Source organism: Corvus moneduloides, chromosome 4, assembly GCF_009650955.1.
Source record: "Corvus moneduloides isolate bCorMon1 chromosome 4, bCorMon1.pri, whole genome shotgun sequence".
Taxonomy (NCBI): Eukaryota; Metazoa; Chordata; class Aves; order Passeriformes; family Corvidae; genus Corvus; species Corvus moneduloides.
Window position 1 is genome coordinate 54,746,362 of NC_045479.1, and position 25,031 is coordinate 54,771,392.

General features: G+C 39.5%; 1 protein-coding gene across 5 annotated transcripts in view; it reads left to right on the forward strand.

The window, feature by feature from the left end:
- Positions 1-25,031, forward strand: part of PLXNB2 (plexin B2) — a 263,743-nt gene that overhangs the window by 194,744 nt on the left and 43,968 nt on the right. For all 5 annotated transcript variants that reach the window (XM_032105466.1, XM_032105464.1, XM_032105469.1 and 2 more), the window contains 9 exons: positions 381-531; positions 3,071-3,185; positions 3,867-3,969; positions 4,437-4,538; positions 10,065-10,157; positions 11,352-11,433; positions 16,738-16,910; positions 19,122-19,270; positions 22,240-22,348. In XM_032105466.1, the coding sequence (XP_031961357.1) occupies positions 381-531; positions 3,071-3,185; positions 3,867-3,969; positions 4,437-4,538; positions 10,065-10,157; positions 11,352-11,433; positions 16,738-16,910; positions 19,122-19,270; positions 22,240-22,348 (1,077 nt within the window). The remainder of the gene's footprint in view (positions 1-380; positions 532-3,070; positions 3,186-3,866; positions 3,970-4,436; positions 4,539-10,064; positions 10,158-11,351; positions 11,434-16,737; positions 16,911-19,121; positions 19,271-22,239; positions 22,349-25,031) is intronic.

Below are 25,031 nucleotides of genomic sequence, written 5' to 3' on the forward strand. Positions count from 1 at the left end.
ACCTAAGGTTAATTTAATATTAATTAATTTTTTCAGGGTTTAAGTGTTAACCACTCTGTTTACTGTTGCTAAACTGGATGCTGAAGACAAGAATAAAAGGGTTTGGATGTATCTGTACAGACAATTTTGTTCTGTTCTAATGCATTGACAGGACAAGGGGTTTTTTTATCAGTCTAATTCAACAAAGACCCAGCCTGGAAAAATTGGTAGAGGTTTAAGAAGAAAAGATTACCAGATGGGAAGAAATAAAAATTGAAAAGGAGAGCTATGTTCTGTGATGCTAGCTAAAATATCACCTTTGAAATGCAAAGTCTCCATGTCTTACTGGGTCTTGGCTCATTTCTTCCAAATATTTTACCCTTTTAAAATTTTGTTTCCAGGTGGAGCTGACTGTAAGTCCACTGCCAGCTTTGACTGAGAGTGACAAGGTTTGCTGTACATTTGGTGAAACAGTGCATTCTGCTCAGTTGAAAGAAGGGGTTATTATCTGTGATCCGCCTGATGTAATTCCTCCAACACCAAAACATCAAGGTAAACAAATATTGCTACCCTACATGGATAATAAGAGAAAAGAACGTAGACTGCTGTTTCTAATGTGATGCTCTTATATGAGGTTGATACCAGGTGGGTTTTTTTTCCTCTTCCAGTCACTTTTCCCAAATAGTCTGCCGCTGAACTGTCAAATTGCTCAAACTTTTGCTGTTGATATATTTACAAGCTGTGGCATTCCCAGTGTTCCTGCTGGGAACCTGAAACAGTAGCTTGGTAGACACATAAACATGGAGCCAGAGAGGTGCTATTCTGTGTCCCAAACAAACAAAACCCAGTTACTCTAATCTAAGCCTAAGCTTTCTGATTTGACTCTCTTATATCTGCTTCAACTGTGAAGGAGTTTATGTCTGACTTCTTAGTTTTGCTCCAGTCAGCTTCAGTGGCTTTTTTTCTGGTTCATGTCACAAGGCTATCCTTTCTATCATACAGCCTTTTGCCTCTTCTTCTGTGTGTCCTCCAACTTCTGCAGCAGTAAGCCCGGTGGAAAAATTCTTGATCATATAATTAAAGACTGCATCATTGTTCTGAACCACTGATTATAGGACCAAGGTCTGTTGCCAGCCATAATTCTGTGCAATTTCCTAGATGGTGCTTTGTTCATGCTTTAATTCATACAATCTTGATGCATAAACACATGGAATGAAACTCATTACACAACACTGTTTATTATGTATCAAGTCTAAAAATCTGAAGAGAAATAAAAGGCAAAAAACGTGCTCTTACAGCTTGCAGACATACCCCTGAGGATAAGTCTTTTATATGTATCATAACAGTCATGAACTGTCAGAGTGGTACTTGGAAGCACTTTTTAAGATAAGTTTCAATTCTCTTAATGCTGAAACAGGTAAAAATCTAATTTTAGTTGCAAGGAGAGTAATTATATTAAAGTCTTATTATTGAGTTTTACACTAGCTGGAGTATGTCATGGTATCAGATTCTGCTAAGTGTTAAAGCAGCACTCTGTTATTTAGGGCCAATTCATATTCCCTAAATATTTTGTAAATCAGGACATAAAACAATGGGGTTGATAAACATGATATCTTGATGTCATCCAGCATGAAATGTAAGACTAGAAGCCTGTCAGAGAAGGCATTAGAGTGAGCAAGACATCTAGAAATAATATGACTCTCTGAATTGGTTGCACATCTGAAAGAATGTTCAAAAGTAATATTAGGGTGCTCAGAAACTCAGCAGACACCAGCAGAAGGCTGGCAGCTACAAACATTCACAGAACCACAGAATTTCTAGGGTCATAAGGGACCTGGGGAGATTGCCTAGTGTAACCCCCCTGCTAGAGCAGGTTCACCTAGAGCAGGTTGCACAGCATCACGTCCAGGTGGGTTTTGAATGTCTCCAGAGAAGGAGGCTTCACAACCTCTCTGGGAAGCCTGTTCCAGTGCTCTGTCACCCTCAAAGCAAAGATGTTTGTCTTCCTATTCAGGTAGACCCTCCTGTTTGTCTCAGTTTGTTGCCATTGCTCCTTTTCTGTCTGAACAGAGTCTGTTCCCATCCTTTTGACACCTGCCCTTAAGATATTTGTAGGCATGGTATTTGTTTGTTCCTGGCAGCATGTGACAAAAAGTCCTGAGCCATCCAGTTATTGTTAGGATGTTAGGAAGCCCTGTTGATGTTGGAAAAGTCTCGATTGCTTTGGTTGTGGTTGGTTGGTTCTAAAGGGGATTTCTAGGAAGGATGCCTTTTCTCAGTCCTGTTGTTAGGAAATCCCCTGTCATTCCTATGAGTCTGGAATATTCAAGGAGACCCAGTGCAGGCAGAGGTAACTTCCAGCCAAGCAGCTGATGGTTGTCCAAGAACCTGTTCAAGGAAAGCAGAGTTTGAAATTGCTCAATAGCTTGTGAAATAGCTTGTCATAAGGGCTTAATGATTTCTGCAAAAGATATTTCAAACAGTTTCACTCTTTAGTAATAATCCAGACAAGTACATTTGTGGAGAAATCGTGTATGGCAAACTGAAGCTCACAAGTGCCTGTGGTTACAGTATTGCAAGCACTGTTGGACATTAACCACAAAGATCACTTGCTTGAATTCTCATGACAACATTTTTAATTCACAAATGAAAGAAGTAATTTTACATGCAGACATATTCATATTTAAGAAAATGTTTTATTTAAAATGACTGTTCTTGTGCCAGTTTTCATCTGTGTTCAATTATGTCCTTACTCGGTTTTCCTTGTTCTTCTAGACTCTTTAAAATTCTAGCATGATGATAGCACCACTGAAAAACACTTCCATAAAACAAAGCTATTCTTTAAATTTGCTTCTTCCCTATTTTCTCTCTTTGCTTTTCTTCTGAGAACCATGTGCTGGAAAATCTTGTAAAGCTTAAAAAGACAAAACAGAATTTACAGACTTAAAGTCATGAGATCCAAAGTGTCAACAGTATAGTTAAATATTTGCTTATGTCCTGTAAAATAATAAAACTGTTATCATTGTATCATTCAGCTCAAGAGCTGAAGAATTCAACAACCACTTGGATATTTTTTTTTCTTTTGTGATAGATCATGTTTCAGTTCCACTTCAGTTAACCTTTGAAAAGAACAAGATTTTTTTTGCATCATATACTTACCCTTTTTATGACTGTGAAGAAGCAATGAATCTTATTGAAAATCAGCCGTAAGTATTTCAGCTTCTTAAGCGTTTAGATCCTGTAGCTTGGTATGTTAGGTAACTGGCACCTGAATTATTTAATCATTTCATAATTAAGACTTTGGCACTCAAAATTTGCCAGTGTCTGAGTCCTTTTTCTTACATTTTAATGGAGTTTAAAAATGGTTGAAGGGCACCTGGTGAGCCCACAACATAAAACATGGAATAGAAATATTCATGGCACATATCATTAAGGCCAGTTCATTGTGTTGCCATTTCTATAGCTGCTAATGTGTCTGCAGGTGAGGAACATGGACATCTGTGTGCCTACTTGTTCCCTGTAATGATAGCAGTATGGTGCTTTGAGTTGCAGAGCATTCAAATAGGGCAGGTGCAGCCACCCCAAACCCTTTGTTCATCCTTACATATGTAGGTTGATCAAAATCACTTCTAGTCCTCTCAGGCTTGATCTCAAAGTTTTTTGCAAATGCTATGGTTTTCTGATCCTCGCTCAAGTATTTATTTAAGGGATAAAATAGGTTTATGGGGTTCTTGAATTGCTCTTACCAAGTTTTCAGCTTAATATACTAAGGACACTATAACAGACTGCTCTACCCTCCATGAATAAATATGGAATTTAATTTACTTTTCTTGTTAGTGGGAGAAAAAGCTTGACAATTTGTCATGACTACCATGTTATATTTGTAGATGCTATTCCTGTGCAAGCAATAGATGGAATTGCCAGTGGGACTGGAAGAGACATATCTGTGAAGAGTCCTCTTCAGTACAGGATGTGATAAAACAAAATATGGTAATGTTTAAAAATAAGGTTATTAGGTTTTTTATTAGAACACTTCAATATTTTGTTTGCTGTATCTCTCATATCAGTTGGTTGAATCAGAGATTTGAAAATGATTCTAAAGTTAACTCCAGAAGTGTAAGGTGGTTTGTTTTTTTGTGACAGTGCGGGGGTGGGAATTTAAGGGTGTGATTGAGGAGGGGCAGTGAGACTCGTGAAAGGATATTTCTGTTCCTTTTACTATTTTGCTTCAATGGGAGGAATGAGATTTCAAGGCAGGGAGAGATAATCACCCACAGCTTTGACATACGCTGCAGTCATTTTTAGCATGTCTAATTTGAAAGGGTGTAATCAAATCTGTCACTGTATTTTAAGCATGAAGTTCTTCAGAACAATCATTCTATTGTCCAAAGGCCACTGGAGCTTGTTGTGATAAGAGTTTTTATTTGTAATAACATATAAAATGTTTCTCTCCCTAGGAAGGAGAATGCCCACAGTTTCTAGACCCTAACCCTCCTATAATACCTATGGAGTACCAAACAACTGTGTATTTTGAGGGAAAACATCTAGATTATTATCGGGTAAGCAGATTCATTCAAAGCTAGCTGTCATTTGAATGCCTCTTAAACTGCATCCACACCCCTAAACTAAAGCATTAGTTCATGTGCCTTGGAGATCCTGCTTGTAATTTAAAGAAAGAAAAGAGCTATACATTCAAGTTTCATATAATATTGGTTACTGTGGTAGAGTCATCACCAAGAGAGAATCAGAGCCCGGGAAAATACTCTAACTACTAAAATGGAGGGGGCGTTTTAAAGAATGTAAGTTGGACCTATTAAAACACTGGACAATTATTTTTCATGTAATGAAATGAGAGGGGATGTAGGAATTGTGAATGTTTCACATCTTTTTCTAATTAAATATTTGGTGGGTTTTGTTGCTATTGCTCTAGAATGACATCACTCTGTGGGCTTAATTCAGTTTTCACCTTTCAAACACAAAAAGGCACTCCGACATTAAATATTTCTTAGCTTGGATAAAATAATCTTTTGCTTTTGTGTGTATGTGTGATCATCAAACCAGAAGATCAGGTATTTTCTCAACCACAGTAAAGGCTTCTCTTTCTTAGTACTTGCTCCCAGAAAAAAAAAGCCTCTAAGAAGTCAGACAGACCCCAGGGTCTTAATTGCTTTATAGCCTAGACAATGCATAAAATGTTATTGTTAGCTGGATAAAAATGAAGTTTAAAAACCATTTTTAGGTGATAGCTCAAGTATTGTTACCCATTTCTAGTCTTTGTTTCTGTGTTGTCTTTGTGTAAATGTGAATTGATGATAGATGCCCTGGGGAGTGCATCGATTTCTTTAACTACTGGCCATCTATCAAGGGAAAGAAGGCTCTTGTTTTTTGAAGGGATTTTTTTTCCTTTTTCAAAATGAATACTGTACTGCTTAGAAGCAATTCCTTCTATCACCTTTTCTACTCCTGCCAAGGGATGGAAAAGGGTCAACAGGCCTGAAGAGTAGCAATGTAAGAAGAGTATTCAGAGAAGTGTAAAAAGCAACCCATAAGCACTACAATCATATGAAAACCATGTTGTGTGTCACTACTATAGACATGTATAAAAACTGTGCTATAAAAGCCATATGTTCCAAAAAAAAAAATTTTTGTTTGAAGACCTTAAAAATATATGCAGAAAATGAAATGCAAATTTGGCGAATTTGGTGTGTTCTCCAAGATGTCAGAACTGGTCCCTGGTAGGTTGTCTGGCTGTGTGCAACATGGAGCACACAACACCTCTCCTAAACCCACAGCTCTCTTTGCTAAAAATTGGAAAGTATTCCAGAGATTACACTCGTATTTCTTTTGTTTAACATTGTGAAGAGCTGTTTTTTATGCCCTAGAGGAAAATAATTTCCTGCTCCCTTGATATAACTGGAAGAGCCCTTTCTCTCTCTAGAACAAATTCAGGGCAGATGCATAATCTAGATGTGCTGAATTTGACTTCTAGTGGACCCTTGTCCTCCAAGGAGAAACAGCATCAGGAGTGCAAACACTCCTTCATCTAGTTTATCATTCTATGAATAAGCACTTTAATCTTTCTGAACTACTAGTAACAAAAAGAGAATGGAAATAAGACTGCTGGGTTTTTTTAATTCTGTGAGATATCAATTGCATTTAACGAATGCAAAGACACATCCTGTGGATTGAATGCTTTGTCATGGGTAGCAATGTTTAACGGTTTGCTACAGAATGTATTTATTTAACTTGGAACTGGGAAGGCTTACGAGTTCAAGTCACTGTAAGAAGTCAAGCTGAATGCATAGTCCCAAAACTGGAAAGATGCTGGAGAGCAGTGAGTGTCAAATGATGTCAGAGTAATTTTTCTTGGGTGAGAGCCATGTGAAAATGTCACGTCTGTCATGGGATCAGCTCCATATATCCTGGTACAGAGATGTGTTTTAAAGTCAAAACGAAAATGCCTTTAGTGGCAGGACTTGAAGAGACACACTCAGTGACTATAGCTATATACACAGACCTCTAATATATGTGATAACAGACAAATAAGGCATTAAATAATTGTAATCACATAGGCACTCATGCCTGTGGGGTCATGCTATCTGAAGTAGTAGCTTTGATGACTGAAAGTTCATTTGAGTAAGGGCATAACTTACACTCAGTCTTTGGTAAACATCTCATGGAAAACAGGGTGGCTCAGGAGAAGCCATGGATGGATATTTTGTAGGGATTGGCCCACAGCCCAAATGCTAAATAGCATTTGCCTTCTCATGTGGAACAATTTTGCCACAGGATATGCTGGGAATTACAGCATCTTTGAAGCAGTCATGCAGCTATGAGCACATTTAAGGTCTTTATTGATTAGAACGTTGGTACACCCATTTTCCTCCTATTTTCCTTGCCTAAATTCTTGCTTAGGAAAAGCAAAAAATTAATGTTGTGTTGTCACTTTGAACTACTGGTTCTATTATCTTGGTTTAATCTGTGCTTTACTTAAAAGCGCATTGCACACCCAGCTTTATCGTGGGTGACTAAGTGCACTATCCAACATTGTGCATATAAGCATCTTCATCTCTAGGTGGAGATGAACAGTGAAGGGCTTGCTTACTGAGTAGAAGAGGTAAATGGCTTAAAAAACTGCTAGTGCAGAACTATATCAAGAATTATTTCTATACTGGAAGTATAGAAACTGCTATACTTCCACTGAGGGTGGAAGTATAAGCTCACACATTTTGTATGCTCCTCTTAACTTGTAAACACTTAAAGTACAATGAATAAGTCTCCTCATGATAGCTTCCACTGGAGGGAAATAGACTAAAAGAGGAGATGCTGTTGACTGTTCTTCTGCCCTTCCTTCCTCTGAAAGAATTTCAGTAGGAAGGAGAGAGAAATCCAAGCTGTTGTCATTCTTCTGGGAATAGCCCCATCCAGGAGAGGCAGAAGGAGGGAAGTTTTGTACTGAATAGTCATATTGCATGCAATTTCTGAGAGGCATTCTCCAGCTGAGTCCTTGAAAGATTGGCACAGTAGGAGAGACAGATGTAGTGGCATCAAGATAACCTTATTAGCCCACCAAAGATTTTCGTTAAAAGTAATTTCCCATTTGGATTTGTCTTTGTCATGTGTGTCTGATGTGTAACCTGCTTCTTAGTGTTTGCTACACATCTCTTGCACCAAAACTACTGACTGTGAGCACTGTGGCCTTCTGCTCGAGAGCCTGGTGTAGCAAACTCCTGATTTCAATGCACGCCAGGTATCAGCTGTCACACACAGCAAAGCTCCCCTCCTCTCCCAGAACCTGCTGTTAACATGTGGGAAAGCCTTACACAGGAGCAGCAGAATTTGAACACTTTTGAAAAATACATGTTATATTAAAATACATGGGGCAAGAAAAACGAGGCAGCATTCCTATTAAAAAAATATTTATAAGGAGATGCTTTAAAACTTGGACTATATAGATGTTTTCTGTAAAGCAGAATGGGCTGTAAAAGTTTCAGACAAGGCTTTTTCAGAGCTCAGTCACTAGCTTATTTTTTGTGTAGCTTCCTAGAAGGAAGAAGTAAAAGGTTTGTTTTCTTCTATAAAACAACCACACAGAGACTCAAGTCAGGTCCTTTACCTGGTTAAAGCATGTTGTCCTCCTCAGCCACAAACCTTGGTGGGCTCATGTCCACTGCCCAGCCTGTCACAGTAGGAAAGGTTTCCACTATGTTAATTAGATAAACCCAGTGACCCAGGAGTTACCTGTGATTCCAGCATTGAAGAAGTAGCTACAAATAAAAAAGATAAGATGCTCAAACACAAGACTTAGATCATAGCAGGAGACAATGTACTTAACCTTTGGAGCAGAAAAGAGGAATTGAGTAACCATTCTTTTTTTGCCATGTGCGCTCCAAGACAGATGGGTCTGGTCAAAACCAGGGACTAGTTCTTTACACCCACAGTGAATTGCTCATGAAGTCCAGCAAGGTCACTGACAAGGTCCTGCACCTGCATCAGTGCAGACTGGGGGTTGAATGGATTGAGAGTAGCCCTGTGGAGAAGGACTTGGGAATGAAACATTATATGGGAGCTGGCAATGTACACTTGCAACCCGAAACCCAATGGTATCCTGGGCTGCATCAAAAGAAGTGTGGCCAACAGGTTGAGGGAGGTAATTTATCTTCTTCCAGTCCACTCTGCTGAAACTTCAGCTGGAGTGTAGTATCCAGCTCTGGGGTTCCCAGTACAAGAAAGATGTGGACCTGCTGGAAAGGGTCCAGAGAAGAGACATGGGAATGATCAGAGAGAGGGTGAGAGCTGGAGTACCTCTTCTATGAAGAAAAACTGACAGAGTTGAGGTGGTTCAGCCTGGAGAAGGCTCCTGAGAGACATTTTTGTGGACTCTCAATATATAAAGGAGGCTTATAAGAAAGATGGGGAGAGATGTTTTACCAGGGCCTGTAGGGTCAGAAAAAGGGGCAACATTTTTTAAACTGAAAGAGGATAGGTTTAGATAGATAAGGAAGAAATCTTTCACAAGGAGAATGGTGTGAGACTTGAACAGGTTGCCCAAGAAACTTGCATGTACCCCATCCCTAGAAATGTTCAAAGCCAGGTTGGATGGGACTTTGAACACCCTGGTCTAGGGAAAAATGTCCCTGCCTATGTCAGGGTTGTTGGACTAGGTGGTCTTTGAAAGGTCCCTTACAACCCAAATCATTTTGTGATTTTGTAAAGGTGAAGGTTGTCTTGTCCCCCAGTGAGTTCTGATTTCATAAGTCTTTACCAACATTACTGTCTGAAAATATCCTTGCTGTTCACTTTTCTCTAATATTCTTCTGGCAAAGTTGTTTGCATGCCTGTCCTATGGGCAGGAGAATGACCCAGCACAGAAATAATGTCATGGGATGAGGATTTTAGCCAGCTAAGTTCTTTGACTGAATCACAAAACAGCCAAGCTGAGAGCTTTGTCAGTGCAGTGAAGATCAGTGTGTGCTATGGACTTAAGACAGGAATTAATAGACTTAGGATCTAGGGAGAAGAGATGGGAAGAAGATGCCTAGGAGGCAGGAATACCCTTAAATTAGTGCTGCCATCAAAGACTGTCCTGTGAAAATACAGCTGGAATCATGGTAAGGCAGGAGAAAGGCAGCAAGAGCTGAGAGACAAAGAGCTGAGAGACGTTCATTCCAGTTTCCCATGCAGCTCTTGCATTGATGCTCTGCCCAGAATCCCTACAAAGAAAACCTTTAAGGGCAGAACTCACAGAGCTTTCTTAATAACACATCTGATGTGTGAAGCCATCCAGTATTCACATCTCTTAGATTTTTCTTATTGCTCCCTAAAACTGAGTGCTATATATGATCTTGCTTTCCTTGGACTTGTTGGTGTGCCTACCAGGAATGAATGTTGGAGGAGTGTAGCAAAGCTGCAGATTGCTCTGGCTCAGCGTTTCACTAGCATTGCTTTAGAAGATGGCTGTAAGCGGTTAGCCTTCTCCGTTTGGATTTAATTACTTCCAGGGCTGAACAGGATATTGCCTGGTGATGTTTTACTATGCTTGGTGATGCTATACAAGTTCTAAACTGAAATTTTCTCATCCTTAGGGTAAAAAATTTACAGTTGGAAACAGCCAATTTGAATTTGAAGCTTCTGTTGATGAGTCAGATGAAGGAAAATTTTCATTCGTGAGTAAAGAGGTAAATGAGAAAATATGATTCACCTACCAAATATGCTCAGTTCTTCTTCTTAACTGTTCCAGTAGCCACATGTGTCTAGAATTATAAAGGTAATATGTGTTTCCCTCAGAAAAGAAAGTCACCTCTGATGGAGATTCTCCTTTGGCAGTAGTAGTCAAAGGCAAGACTTTTGGCTCAGAGCTCCCGAAGTCTCCCCTCAAAGCCCTCAATCTTTCTCCTTGATTTCTCTACCTGTGTAACCCATGGAATTATTGAACAATCTTTGGAGGAATTTGAGACCACTACTGTTTTATTCTTCACTTTTTATGCAATCTAGTGAAATCACTGAGGATAAAATGCAAGAATTTCAGTGCTCTCCCTCTCCACATTCCAATTCATTACCTTTCCCATTTTGTATCTGTAAAATGGGAATGGTAAGAATGGTAACAAAATGCTGTTGCTTGGCTACCTAGTAGTTATGCTTCTTTCGCTCTTGCTTGTTTTACTGAGAAAGGAAATAATATTTTAAAAATAGTCTATTTTCTAAGCTCAAAGTTTGACTCACAAATGTTATGCTGACTTTAAACTTTGTCTTACAAGCTCACCAACAGTAGATTTGAGAATTAATGAGCATTTATGCATCATCTGTGCCTAGCACAAAGCATTTGCCTTATAAAGCCTCTGTATTTTTATTTGTTCTTGTTTCCCAACAATTCTCATTGCTGCTCTTTCAGCATGAACAGAAGCTCATGTCTTGGAGCATGTGAACCTTGTGATTTGGCTGTAAAATGAGGAGGCTGCACTGCAAAAGATGCAAGATTTCCCCTCCATGTGGTGCAAGTCTGCTGTGCCCACAGAAGTAATGGGGCCAGATGGTGTGGGAAGGGAGAACTCAGCATGGTCAGCAGCTATACTTACTGCCTCTGAACAGTACTTTTGCTGCTTTGATACTTATAACCAAATGTAAATTAAATTAATGAAAAGCGAGTATTCAGATATTGCTGTCCCTTGGTACTTGAAAATTCTGATTGTGAAGGATTAGGTTCATTAAAACATTTTTCTATAATATATTTGGCCAAGATGAATAAAAGGCCATAAGGCTTGGGAGAGTTTCTAAAACCTTCACAGGTCTGATTTCTGAGAATCATAGAAAATGCGTGAAATTAACCTTGCCAAATGAAGGTATAAATATCTTTATTTTGTTGTCTTTTCCAGTTCTCCTATAGTGCAAATGAGACCCTACAACTTAATTTATCCATAAAAACAGATAAAGTCAAGATTGACAGCAAACTGATGGGTAAGTATGAAATATGGGATTAAAGGAGATGAATTACAGTATGCAGAAATCTATTCCTCCATAATTTGGAGACTTGTTAGTAAGAATGTTTGTGGGTTTTACTGGTTTGGGTGAAACAATTAAATCTGACGGATCAAAAGTTATTAATACTAAACTAATGCATTAAACATCTGTGTTGTCAGCAAGTTTGCCAAGTGACACCAAGCTATGTGGTGCATCTGATACACTGGAGAGAAGGGATGGCATCCAGAGGGAGTTTGATGGGCATGAGAGGTGGGCCTGTGCAAACCTCATGAGGATCAACAAGGCCAAGTGCAGGGTCCTGCACGGGGATTGGGGAAATCCCAAACACAAATACAAGCCAGAATAGGCGCTGAGAGCAGTCCTGCAGAGCAGCACTTGGGGTGAAAAGCTGGACCCAGCAATGTGTGGATGCAGCCCAGAAAGCCAGTCATATCCTGGGCTGGATCAAAAGCAGTGTGGCCAGCAGGGCGAGGGAGGGGATTCTCTCCCTCCACTCCACTCTACTCTCATGACACCCCATCTGGAGTGCTGCATCCAGCTCTGGGCCTGCTGCTTAAGAAGGACATGGACCTGTTGGAATGAATACAGAGTAGGAAGGGCCACAAAGATGATCAGAGGGCTGGAGCACCTCTCCTATGAGGAAAAGCTGAGAGAGTTGAGGTTGTTCAGCCTGGAGAAGAGAAGGTTCCAGGGAGACCTTATTGCAGTCTTTCAGTACTTAAAGGTCACTTATCGAAGGGATGGGGATTTAGAATCTTTTTTGCAGGGACGGTTGAGATAGGACAAGGGGTAATGGTTTTACACTGAAAGAGAGTAAATTTAGGCTAGATATAAGGAAGAAGTTCTTTACAGTGAGGCTGGTGAAACACTGGCACAGGTTGCTGTGCTGGTTTCAGCTGCAGTAATTTTCTTCACAGTGGCTGATATAGGGCTATGTTTTGGATACCAGAGAGATGGTAGATGCCCCATGCCTGGAAACACTGAGGTTCAGGTTGGATGGGCCCTTGTGTAGAATCACAGGATCACAGAATATCCTGAGTTGGAAGGGGCCCACAAGGATCATCAAGCCCATCTCCTGACTGCACACAGGACTATCTCAAAAATCACTTGATCTAGTAGAAGATGTCTCTGCTAATTGCAGAGATTTGGACTAGGTGACCTTTATAGGTCTTTTCCAACCCAAAGTATTCTGATTCTATGATTCTATGATTTTCGAGATTGCTTTTGCTCTGAAGTGCAATCTTAATAGCAAAGCCTCGCCGTTCATACTTATTTAAGTATTTTGGTTTGGGTTTTTTTAATAATCTTTTCCTTTCTGCAATGAACTTTCCTCATCAAAGGGCAGAAAGAGGATCCTTCTCACAGCCACTCATATGGATTTCACCTGAAATCTCATCTCTTAGCTGTGTCTCAGTTCAGACAGATTCTGCAGTCCCTGTGTTGGCTGGCAATCAGGAAAACACAGAAACATTCAGGGTGTTTTCAGCTTCTTACTGTATTCACTTATTTCTATTAAAAACTAAATTAAAAATTATAGCACCAAGACTTGATCTCTGATAAAAATCTCTTTATGAATATAAATTTCATTTCTTTTCAACATACAGTAATGAAGCAATTATGTCTGTAAGCCTAGTCCTGAGCTGAGGTAAGGAAGTTCCTTCAAAATCAATAGAGTAGTATCTAGGAGTTGATACCTACCTTACACACCTTAGGACTGACATTTAAGGCAGAATATTGCAAAAACTGTGAGGCAACCCTCTTGTTACTTGAGTGATGAGTCAACATCAGGAAAATACTAGTACCCTAAGTAATTTCCTCTGCTGATTAAATCTTCAGACCATATTTTTCCAGCTGTACAATATTGAAATTTATTCCTTTTCATATTGGCAGCATGAACTATGTTTTTTAGAAGATTTTCCTTATGGCTCTGTGTGCAGTGTTAAAAGAGGACCTGGCATGAATGTTACAGGGAGGTCATATTGCAATCTCACACTGTCTTAGTTTCCATTCCAGTCGTGTCGGGTTTAAAACTGCAAAATTTTGACCAAATATTCCCAACATCTTTTTTCCAAGTCAGGAAAAAACATTAAAGAAAAAAAAAAGGTAGTTATATTATTAAAGAAATGTTATCATTCAAATGGAAATACAGAGCCCTTGCAAGAGGGGAATTGAAAAATTATCAACAAATGTCTCTTTTTAGTATAAAAGGTATTTTTTAAAATCCAAATTCTTTCTGACTTTCAGATTCCCTTGCCATATGAAATCCAGAGTGGAATGTGTTTTTATGCATCTTGAAAAGAATTGGCTTTGGGTATATGGCTGCTGCTGAGAAGCACCTTTGAACCTGACAGTGAAAGAACCCTTTCTTTGTATAGCACTCAGTGAATACTAAGTTATGATAGCATTTTTACATCTCAAGCCATCAGGGGTTCTGAACAGTGTGAAATCCAATATATCCCTTTTATCCTTAGTCCTTTTTATCAATGATATCACAGCTGGTATCTCAAGGTGATGGATAAGAGTCTGAATCTAATGAGTGGCTTGCTGCTGGTACATATAATGAGCTGATCAGTGAACAAGGGGAGTGGTTAATGTTTTAAGGCCGTGGCTTTCTTCATTGCATTTATGTAGCTGGATGTGAGGGACATCAAGACTTTGCAGCAGTGACATTGTTTATTGAGGGATGGAATACGAATCCCTGTCTAGCCAATGAAGGATAATAAAGTAATTCAGTAAACACATTCCCATGCTGTACCTGGTGGCCATGTGGTCATCTGGGTGGGAAATGCCAGGTTTAGGAAGTCAAGGGAAAGATTTGCTCAACAATATTTCCTGTTCCCGTGTCTGTGCAATAGCAATCTTTCAGAGTGCTGGAATAAGAACCAATCTGGTTCCTATAGAAGCAATTCATAGCATGGAAACTTTTCCATGCCACTGTGCACAAAGCAAACAGCAGCATACCAGGGCTGTCAGTCTGGTGCTTTTCCCCAGCCCTATGTCTACATCCAGCACACAAGTGGATAGCTGACACACAAACTGCAGGAAATATTGCTTCGTTTATGCTTGTTGCTCAGTGCCTTCCATATTTGTGTGCTCAGTTTATGAAGCAAATGATGCTTGTCCTGCTTTGTGCTCATCAATCCCTTGGAAATTCAATATAGAGATTGAATCAAATGGAGTCTCTTTCTCACTGATTCATTTTTACAAATGCCAAAGTCCCTCACTTTTGCATACACCTCTAATGATGTATTCCGCTGATTTTCTGCTGGTACAGATACTTGAAATCAAGTGGATATGCTGACTAGACATAGGAAGGGTTAAAATCAGGCTTCATCATTGATTTAACCCTTCATTGTAAGAGAAAGAAATAAAACCTGTTATTGTATTAAAGACTAGCTGTGAAACTGAATGCTGAGGGTTTTAAACATAAAGCATTCAGACAAAAACTGCCTGTATGGGATTACATGTTCTCCTGCAAGTGGCAGAGACTAGCCAAGATTTGGGCATCTGCAATATTGTTCATGCCTAGCAGGGGAATAAGGCCACTGCTGAAAAAATAATGGAAAAGTAGCATTTTCATTTTACCTTTTCATTTCAGTAGAAATTTGACATGGTAGTCTCTTGGAATTAGATTTCAAAAGCTACTGCTGCTGCTGCTGTTATCTAGGAAGTTACCAAGTGTATTGAAATATTAGTGACTGGAGGGTGTCCAGTGTCCTTGGACACTGCCAGTGTCCTTCCTAGAGTTCTGCTCCTCTGAGAGTAAAAGCTTGTTTGAAATAAACTTTTTTAGTGGCCTTTACTATATGCATCTCAAAGGGATTTACCCTTGTCCACATACTTTCCTATGTTTCCTGCATCTTTAAATATGAACCTCGTTTGAAAAAAATCCAGTGTCACTAAGGCTACTGTTTCTTGAGATTACTGAAGGGAAGGGGAAGGGGAAGATGTTGAGTCTCTGTCTTGTATACCCCATTCCCATCTGTAAACACATTTAATTCTTGAAAGAGCACAGGAGGAAACCTAAAAAGCTTTCTGTTGTTCTGGTAAGTTAAGTTAATTTACAAGACTCAGAAATTGCCAGAGCCTCAGTGGCAGAGGGTGAGAGGCTGTGTGGCCAAAAATATAGAGCAGCAAAGAGTAGAGAGAAGCAGGGGGGAAAGAAGGAGCAGAAAAGCAGGCAGCAAGATGTTTTCCTCTTTACAATAATCATCTCACCTGTCCAGGGAGGCACAGCACTCACATGCTGGGCAATCTGTGCAACTTGCACATTTTCACTAGAGAAACATGGCATATTTTCAGTCTGTTTTCTTCTGGGCTAGTTCTCAAGCGCATCTCCATATGCTTTTTTGCAAGCCCAGGCTCTCCTTGTGGTGTTGAACCACTGAGGTATGTCTCAAGGCTTTGCATCTATTTGGGAAAATTATTTCATTCAGTGACTGCGCATCACGCTAGAGATTGATGGGGGCCAAAACAAGCTTAATGTCTGGGACAGTTGGTCTCTGTTTCATCAGTAAGAGAGAGAAGACTTTCAGACGTGATTTCTTGGCTCAGAAAAGCTAGAACTAAACCCCACTACAGAAGGAATGAGGTGTACATCAGGATGACAGTTCAAGACAAAAGGGAAGACAAAAGCAAGAAAATAGAGAAGAATGAAGAAATGCAGAGGTATTAACTTGAACAAAGGCTAACACTTAATAAAGTGTTAACTTTCTATTTGGTTCAGGCATTAGTGGTGATTATGAAAAGTCCCAAACATCCTGGAAACAGCTTACAAAGGCAGCACTCTTCCTTTAATTCTGCAACAGGGGGAGGTCCCATGCCAGCTGATGTCTGCCCCTACTGACACCCACGCAGAGTTTATACCTTCCGTATCTGACTTAGGATGCTCCAGGAGGACCTGATTTTTGAATTAATCTTTGAACAGCTCTATGTGTTATTGAGCTCAGTCAAAGTAAGGACTTTGTACTTGAATGTTTTGACAGTGTGTCTTGGGGTGACTTTATGATGTGTATCCCATATCACTGCTGAGTGACAAAAATATATTTGGGGTTTACTTGATAGTAGTCATACTCTACAGATGGATAAATGTCAGGTTTTTCCATAGAGGAAAAATACAATTTTCTCTCAGCATCATTCAGGGGTTAAGTACAGACTGTACATATTACTCACGCGACTCCACTGAACTTTATACACAGGGTTAGTTTTCCTTCCTAAAGGACACTGAATACCCTTGAAACAGAGATAAATGTCTAAGTGTGTTTGTTGTTCATCTTTCAGTGACTCTGTACAACTGCTCCTACGGACGAAGCGACTGCAGCTTATGCCTTGCTGCCGATCCCAACTATAAGTGTGTCTGGTGTGAAGAAGATGGCAAGCCCAGCAAGTGCGTGTATGAAAAACTCTGTCACGCTCCCCCCACCGACACGTGTCCTCCTCCAGAGATCACTCGTGTAAGATTGCTTTTTTTTCTCTCCCCACCAGTGTAATATTTTTCAGGAGAAAGGAGCCAAGCAAGCTCATACTGAAAGGCAGGTTTTTTCCTAGGGTGTTAAGTAAGCCTCTGAAAGAGCTGAAAGGAAATAATGTCAGTAGTGATGTGTGTGAGAGATTTGTAAAGACTCAAAATAAGAGACTGAATGGAGTCTTTGAGCCTCCTTGTTTTTCAAGCCTTGTCTTCGCTGTGTCAGAAGCCAGGCTAGCAGTGCATGCTTAAAATGTGGCACTTGATTCTTGCATAAGAATGATTAGAATAGCACGGATTTTTTCTCTCATAAAGTCCTTTCTACCTGAAATGAGTCTGTAAGAGAGGTTCACTGCTCCTGGAACTACAAGTATATAACAGGCTCATTTACAGGCTTCAAGCTAGAGTTTTAAATAGTATTTATTAAGGGAGCAGATTGTTTCTGCGTCACAAAATGTCTTCCAGGTGTCAGTGATATTGTTCAGTCTACACCAGCATCAAACCCAAAGCTGTAGAAATTGAATGTAAGAAATCGGAGAGGCCATATGTGCACCCCTGACTTACTCTGTAGTTGGAGCCTTCACACAGGGTCAGGGAAGATTGTTTCCACCTTCATGGATCAGCAGGCAAAGAAAGTCATAAATCCATGTCCTTTTCAGAAACAAGCCAAATGCTGCTTTTATGGGCATAATCGTTGAGAAAAGAGTGATACATGCTTCCGCTGGGCAAATCTAAATTGCTGCAGTGGTGGTATCAGTATTTCAAAACTCAGACACATTGTTTGATGAGAACATATCCCAAGCCATTACAAAATGTGGTAACTGTATGACAGAGGTTGAGAGTTGGAACAGGGATGTTTCACTCAGTAGGAACTGTGTGTGAAACCTGTGGCTCAAACTGGTAGAGACACTGCAACCCTGGAGGCTGTGCCTACTGGCAGACCTGCAGTACATGGGGGAAGGTTGGCCATGAGGGCAAAGCTAAGATGAAATGGCTGTTAAGCAGTTGAAGTCTGCCAAGCAAGGTAAATACCCTGGAATCTCAACAGAAAGTGTGGAGAAGAATACTTGTGTAATACCTATGCCCAGGTAAACACAATTTGAGAAGAAAGGAAAAGGAAAATTAAGAAAAAAGGGTTTTCACCTGGGATACTGTTTCTACATTCTTTTGCATTAAAAAACATACTAAAATATATTAGATTTTTCAGAGCTCACATTAGCTTTAGATATGGACATAACATTTGGAAACAGCTAGACAAACAGTTGAATAATTTTTCAGCTAGTTTGTTTATGGGTTGAGTGCAAATGGACATCCAGTGGGCAGAAGTTTAGGAAGTTGAAGCAGTGGGAAAATGGAGCAAGTGATTCTGGAGCTGGGCTAGGCAGCCAGCAGAGGCAGCCATGTCTCTGTGCTCAGACTTGCTTAGACCTAAGAGACTGATTTTGATGGAGCAGACAGTGAAGTGCAACCTCCCTTGTCTTGATGGCGAACTTGTGGCCCTCCAAAGCTGAAGATCTGAAAAGGTCCTGCTGGAGGTGCTCCCAGCATTATGTAGGAAAGCAGGTTAGCCTTTCAACAAATATTCTGAATTTAAGTGCCTGTCAGGGCCATATTTCAGTCTGAGGAGTCCACTGCAATGGCAGGATCTTCTCTGTCCTCATTTTATTTGCAAATTACTCAATAAGCATCAGCCCATGCTGCAGCACCCTACCATGAGATGCAGTAAGGAAAATCAAGGGAATGGAGGAACTTTTGAAGGCACTACGTGGGGCACTGTGTGTTAGGAAGGTGCACTGCTCTGCTGTGAACCTAAAGGGATAAAATCATGAAAACAAAATTCTGGAAAAGCTCTGTGGAAGGACTGTGAGAAGAGTGCAATCCATTTGCTTTTCAAAATCACAGTACTTTAGTGGAGGAAGCAAACTTAAAACAGAATAAACACCAGGCAAGAGTTTTGTACATAACAGTCTGCCACAGGAGACATAAAATCTGCAACTGTTGAATACTAGTTCTGAGCTAACAGATGATTGATTAACATTAAAAAGTTGCATAGCATGTTTTTTTGTATGTCCTACAAGAAACATCTGCATTTCAAATGTTGCTAAGTCAAAGTAGCTTTAAATAATATAGAAGATCAACATAGTCACTGCAGTATTTAATTTTGCTTTTTTTTTCCCCTCTCTCCCTCGTGCAAACACAGATTGAGCCAAAAACTGGACCACTAAGTGGTGGAGTTCTTTTGACCATAATGGGATCTAATTTGGGAATAAAAGCAGAAGATGTAAAAAATGTAACAGTGGCAGACAAGGAATGTCTTTTTAAAGAGGAGTTCTACTCTGTTTCCACAAGGTAATTGATGGATGTTTTTCATAAGATTTTAGAAGAAAAAATGAACTTCTGTGCATTTTCAAGAAAAGATGATCTTCTTGTGGTTACAAATGTTACCATTTCAAAAAGAACTAGTGTGATATACCTGCAATATTTCATAGTAACATGTCTGACTCTTTACTTAAAATTTTTATAGATTGTAACAGCAACCAATTTACAATTGTGTACTACCATCCTGCTTCTGATTGAAGTTTTTTCCTTACTTGATTGAAAAGCTTTCATAAACTATTACTGTACATATATCAAAACTATTTGTTTTTAAATTAAAGGCATTCTACATGTACAATCTAGTCATTATGACTTTGCTAAATCTGAACCACAATGAAGCCAAGCATACAAGATTTATGGGAAAGCAGGCAAAGAAAGAGGAAGCTTAAATCTGTTTACTCCAGCCATAGAGTTTCTTTCCTGGGGGCAGGGAGGGAGCCCAGAGTTCAGGTTTAGCTGTAGATGACTAAGTTTCATCTCAAAGCCAAAAAGTCCATGGGTGTTGAAGTGCCTAAGCAGGTTGGTAGATGTTTTGTGGATTACTTGTCACACTCTTAAGCGGTGCCAAAAATTGAAACAGAATGCCTAAATTCTTCTTGGTAGGTATCTAGGTGTTTACTACAGATTATATCAAGCTTCTAATTTCAAGAGGGAAATACCCTTTTGATATTAGCTGATGAAAAGCATAGCAGGAAGGTTCAGTAGTAATGTTAAGAGTAATGACATATTTTAGGTGGTGTGATTTTTCTTTCATTCAATTTTGAAGGCTGCAATTGAAACCTTGGCTTTCTTTCCCTTCTTATAAATTAACATGTAACACAGTAACTTTTTGCTATTCCTGTGGCATGTTTTGAAAGGGACTTTGAAAATGCCTAAGGGATTTTTTTTTTCTTTTGAAAAATATTTAACTTTAGTCAATGTGTGGACCAGGCATTTAGAAGCTTCCCAGGCCTCTAGGACTGAAGAAGCTAAAGAATAGCTGTTTATTTCTTACTGCTTCCCAATTTTATTGCCATCTCTCCTGGATTTACATGTACTTCCAATCCAAAGAATTACAAACTTTTTTACGGTCATCTTTCTCCATTCCCTGTTTTCAGTGTTTGCAAAAGCTGCACTGAATTGCAACATAGTCTTACAAGAATTTCCCCATCCTCTTGGCTTTTTCTAAAGCTTTTTGATATTTTTAAATACATGGAAAGGAGCCAGAACTGAGATGGCTGGTTCCTGGTATCATAGCAACATTACTGGTTTCCTAAGTTCTGGCAGTGTAGTAATGGGTGAGAACAAATGCAACTTGCATCATGTCATTTATCAACAAATTAGTGGATTTTGAAGGATGTTCTCGACTAGGGAAGCCTTTAAAAAGTTATCAAAATCTTCAAACAGATATCTATAATTTTCTGTCTTTGTCTTCCTCTGTTCTTTTGTTTTATTATTAACTTTTTTTATAAAATTAAATTAGAAAATAATAAAAAGTGCCTTGTCTGGCTCCCCTATCCTTCTGCAGTAAAATGCCAGTCTTTTTAGGAGACAGTTGCTCCCATGCACAGCAAGATTTAAGACAGTTAAGGGTGCTTTCTGGCTCTGCAGTGATTTAATTGTTGGCCTTCGAGAAGTCTGTTCTCATTCTTTGTAGTTTTCCATTAGTAATGTGGGGGAAGGGAGGTAATGCCAGCGCTGGGGAGGGGAGGGAACTTTTCCAATTAAAATCCCTGCTACGGTGTTTCCCCCACATCCCCCAGCCCCGGCCCCCGACTGCTTTCCCTAGCTTGACATATGGTAAAAATTCCTCCAAAGGCACCGTTTCCTGTTTCTGCCTGACATGAAGATACAACTTCCAAGAATACAGTAGAGAGATGATGAGGAACAGGCTCAGGCAGCCATACACATGCCAGGGCATGCAAGAATTCAGAGAATTTTGTCCATTTGCCAGTACCCAGGAAAAAAGTCTGGAGTGATCTGCAGAGGGACTTGAAAATCCTTTTATTATAAGTCTCAATTTAAGTACATTATACCCAGTAATTTGGAGTCATTGAGGGTTTTTTGCTACTTTGGGATTTTTTAAGCAGTCATGCACTGCTTAAGGAAGAATAGCAATAATCCTGGAGTGAAAGAGCGACAGAAATGAGCAGTGATCCTCAGGGCGTGTGTCCTATATGAAACCGTCTGACTGAGCAGGCTGCAAGCATTATACACTCCTTATCTAACTGTATTATCAGCTCTCCATTAAGCATTCGTCCCAGTTTTCAAGTGTGTCAAATCCTTATTGCCTTTTCATGCTTTCATTCTGTGGTTTACCTGTTTGAAATAAAAGTTTAAACATCCTAGCTATCACTCAGCAGCAGTGTTAGTTTTAAGGCAGTGTTTTCTTGGCCAGTGTTCCTTGACCTCTGATTTTGCATGTTTTATCTGTGAATTTATTTTCAGAGAACAGTAATTCTGAAGGGATTTTGATCATAGGTGTGAAAAGGCAGTAGTTTGAAGCTGAAAGGTAGCAAGATGCACAGCAAAATTATCAGCAGTTAAAACACATAAAATTATAAGACAGCTGGTGATCTGATGTTTGCCTCAAGGAGGTGGGGGCTCCTTTGTGGGTTTGGGTTTTTTTAACATCACAAAGTCCACTGTAAATCTTGTGTCAGGTTGCAGAAGTTCAACTGACTTATGGGCTGAATTTGAGTCTTCTGCAGAAGGCACTTCTACTAATGGACTGCTGAAGTTGCTGCATACAGTGCTCAGGTTTCGGTTTTACCAGCCTTTAGATAGACGAGCAAACTATTCTTGGGTGGTTTTGCTGGAAATCTGAGGCAGCACTGGATTACATTGTATAGGATAAAGCAAAGTTGGCGCTTTTACTGGCAGTGTGTGTGGTAGGTCACATATATTGCATTGGTATTGCAGCTGTTACTTCTAACAGATAAGCTTACATTCTTTCTTTTTAGGATTGTGTGTCAAGTTGGACCAATGAATGAACCACAACAAGGTCAAATTGAAGTTAACATCAATGGAAAATTAGGTAAATCACCAAGTGAAGTTTTGTTTACATACCAGGTATGTGCAATTTTTTAGAGACCTGTTTTATACTTTGTGCATGACTTAAGTTAAAGTTAAGCACAGAATCGGTTGTTTGTCTTAGTCTTTCATCAATAGCACTGTCATTCAAGAATATTAGAAAACACTTAATTCCATAATATATATATACAAAAGGTGTACCAAAAATCAATTCTCATAAATAGATCCATAGTCTCAAAATAGGATGATGATGTTTGCCATTCAAAACAAAGATGTGGTAGAAAAGCAACTGGAATAAACCTACTCATTAGTGATGTAATATTTCTTCAGTATCACTATTAAATAAAAAAGAAGTCAGCATTGTGAAAAATTAGGTATTCTCCAGACACATGGTGCACTATTTTAATCACAATATTTAGTCTAGGCAATGTTCTTAATTAGAAGAATGGATGCAGAGCAGCTGAAGAATAAGTAATGAAGGTTCATTAATTTCTTTAATAATTTATTTCATTCAAAAGTATGGCATGCAGAGCCACAGACAGCATGATATGTGTTCATATCACTTATATGCTTTGTTTCCAGTGTGACTATGAAAGAGAATTTCATTTCCATGTTAATTTCTTTGCTCTAAATGTGGCCCTAGCTTATAGCTCGTCTGGCCTGTGGTTTTAGCAGCAAGCAGTTTTATCTGTATCTATGAGGTCTTCAAATTTTATAAGATCATGTGATAGTTGAGAGGTTTAAATAATATCAGTCCCCATACTGATACTTAAAATTACACTTATAAGCTATAAAACTATAAAACATAACTTGTGTGTTAGGCTTTTATCTTCTCCCTTATTTAAACTTCTGTCTCATTAATTCTTGATGAGAAGTAAAGGAAAGGAGTCAGCATTAAACAGTGGAATAAGTCAAGAATGACATTTTACTGAGAAGAGGATATTCTTGTTTTCACAAAATGGGCTAGAAGTGGGTTTTCTATAATTTCCAAGCAAATACCTCCTCTCTCTGGTGATACAGCTGCAAAAAAACCCTACCCTTTCTGCTTGAATATGTCATCTGTTCCTTTGCGGAAATACAGGTTATGATCTTAGCCAGAGAGCAACAATATAATCTGCCATGTGTATGTTTGTGGTCTCTAGGACATAGACTATGACAGTAAGCCCTACGTGAGATTTTGACATGAATCTGTTGGGTATGTTTTGCACCAGTTCTCCCATCCGTCTGTGTATAAAGATTTTCTCATTATTTTCATGGAAAGGACATAAAGTTATTCTAGAGTGGGTTGAAATGTAAGCTGAACCAGGCAGGATTCAAAGCCTGTCTTTGGACTTGTTTTGGTGTGATTCCCTGCTCAGCCCATCTGAGAGGGACGTAAGGAGCCACTGCTTTTGGCCACTTCAGGGAAAGATTCTTAATTGCCTATCAGGGAGGTGCTAGGAAACGTAGCTGTGCACCAGAATCAACTAGGTGGATGTTCCCCTGTAAGTACAAGAGTCCCTGTGTGTCAGTCTCTGCCTGCATTGAGGTTACTGAAAAATCAGATGCCTAAGCCAACTGCTGATAAAGAGCACTTTTATTTACTGCAAAATCTTTCCATGTGGACCCTATTTACAGTATGTGAAGCAATGACAAGTAATACAATTCAAACTTTAAAATGGTGAAACTGGTTTCTAGTTTCATTTCTCTTTATTCCACCAGAAAATGAAGGCAACTTTGGACTGCAGTAGGATTGGAGTCAGTACAGGAGCGTCACATTGATGTGCACCTCTACAAGTGTGACACCAATGCTTTGGCGTGAGAACAGACAATCAGAGCAGATCAGAGCAGACAGTTGCATCAGCTAATGTTGGCTTAAAAGCTTCAATCTTGTTTCAGTGCTTTTGTCAGACAGTTCTTTGGTGACTTCTCTCAGCAGACATGCAAAATCTGTGCTTTGTGTAAAACCTCTTCTACTCAGTATATACAAAGGAAAGAAAATAATCTTCTTTCCAAGAGCCCTCCTAAAACAAATTTTCTCTTATGTATTTCCCTGTTTCTTTGACACATTGGATGGCTACCCTTCTGCTGGTAACTACCACTGTTTTTACTGTGAGCTCTGGACACTTGAAGCAGAATAGCTTCATCTTTAACAGTGACTATTCTAAATGCAGTGTGTGGCATCACGGGGCAGAAGTGCACAAGGAGACACTGGAGATGCTCATCTGGTGTGTCTGTGTACACCAGAGGTATCACCATATGCCCCACTGTCTCAGCCTTGTACATGTGATTAGTATCTACCACCAAAAGCACTTATCAAGTAGATTGGGTATAAGGAAGAATTTTTTATATGACAAGAGTGGTGAATCACTAAAAGAAGTTGCCCAGAAAAGCTGTATCTGCCCCGTGATTGGAATTGTTCAAGGCCAGGTTGTATGGGGCTTTGAGCAACCTGATCTAGGGAACAGTGTCCCTGCCCATGGTGGGGGGGTTGGACCAGGTCCCTTCCATCCCAAACCATTCAGTGATTCTATAAGTAGTACTATATTTGGCACTTGTTGATACCCAGTCTGAATGGTGTGATTTATTTTTAAAGGTGGATTGATGAGAATCAGTAGTCAGAACAATTTGGGGCTCAGACTCATGCTTTTTCCCCTGTCTGCCAGCACAGAACGTTTCAGAAGTGACAAATGTGCAAGACTTTCATGAGATGGGTCAAAAATCCAGTTCAGAGGGAAGTCAT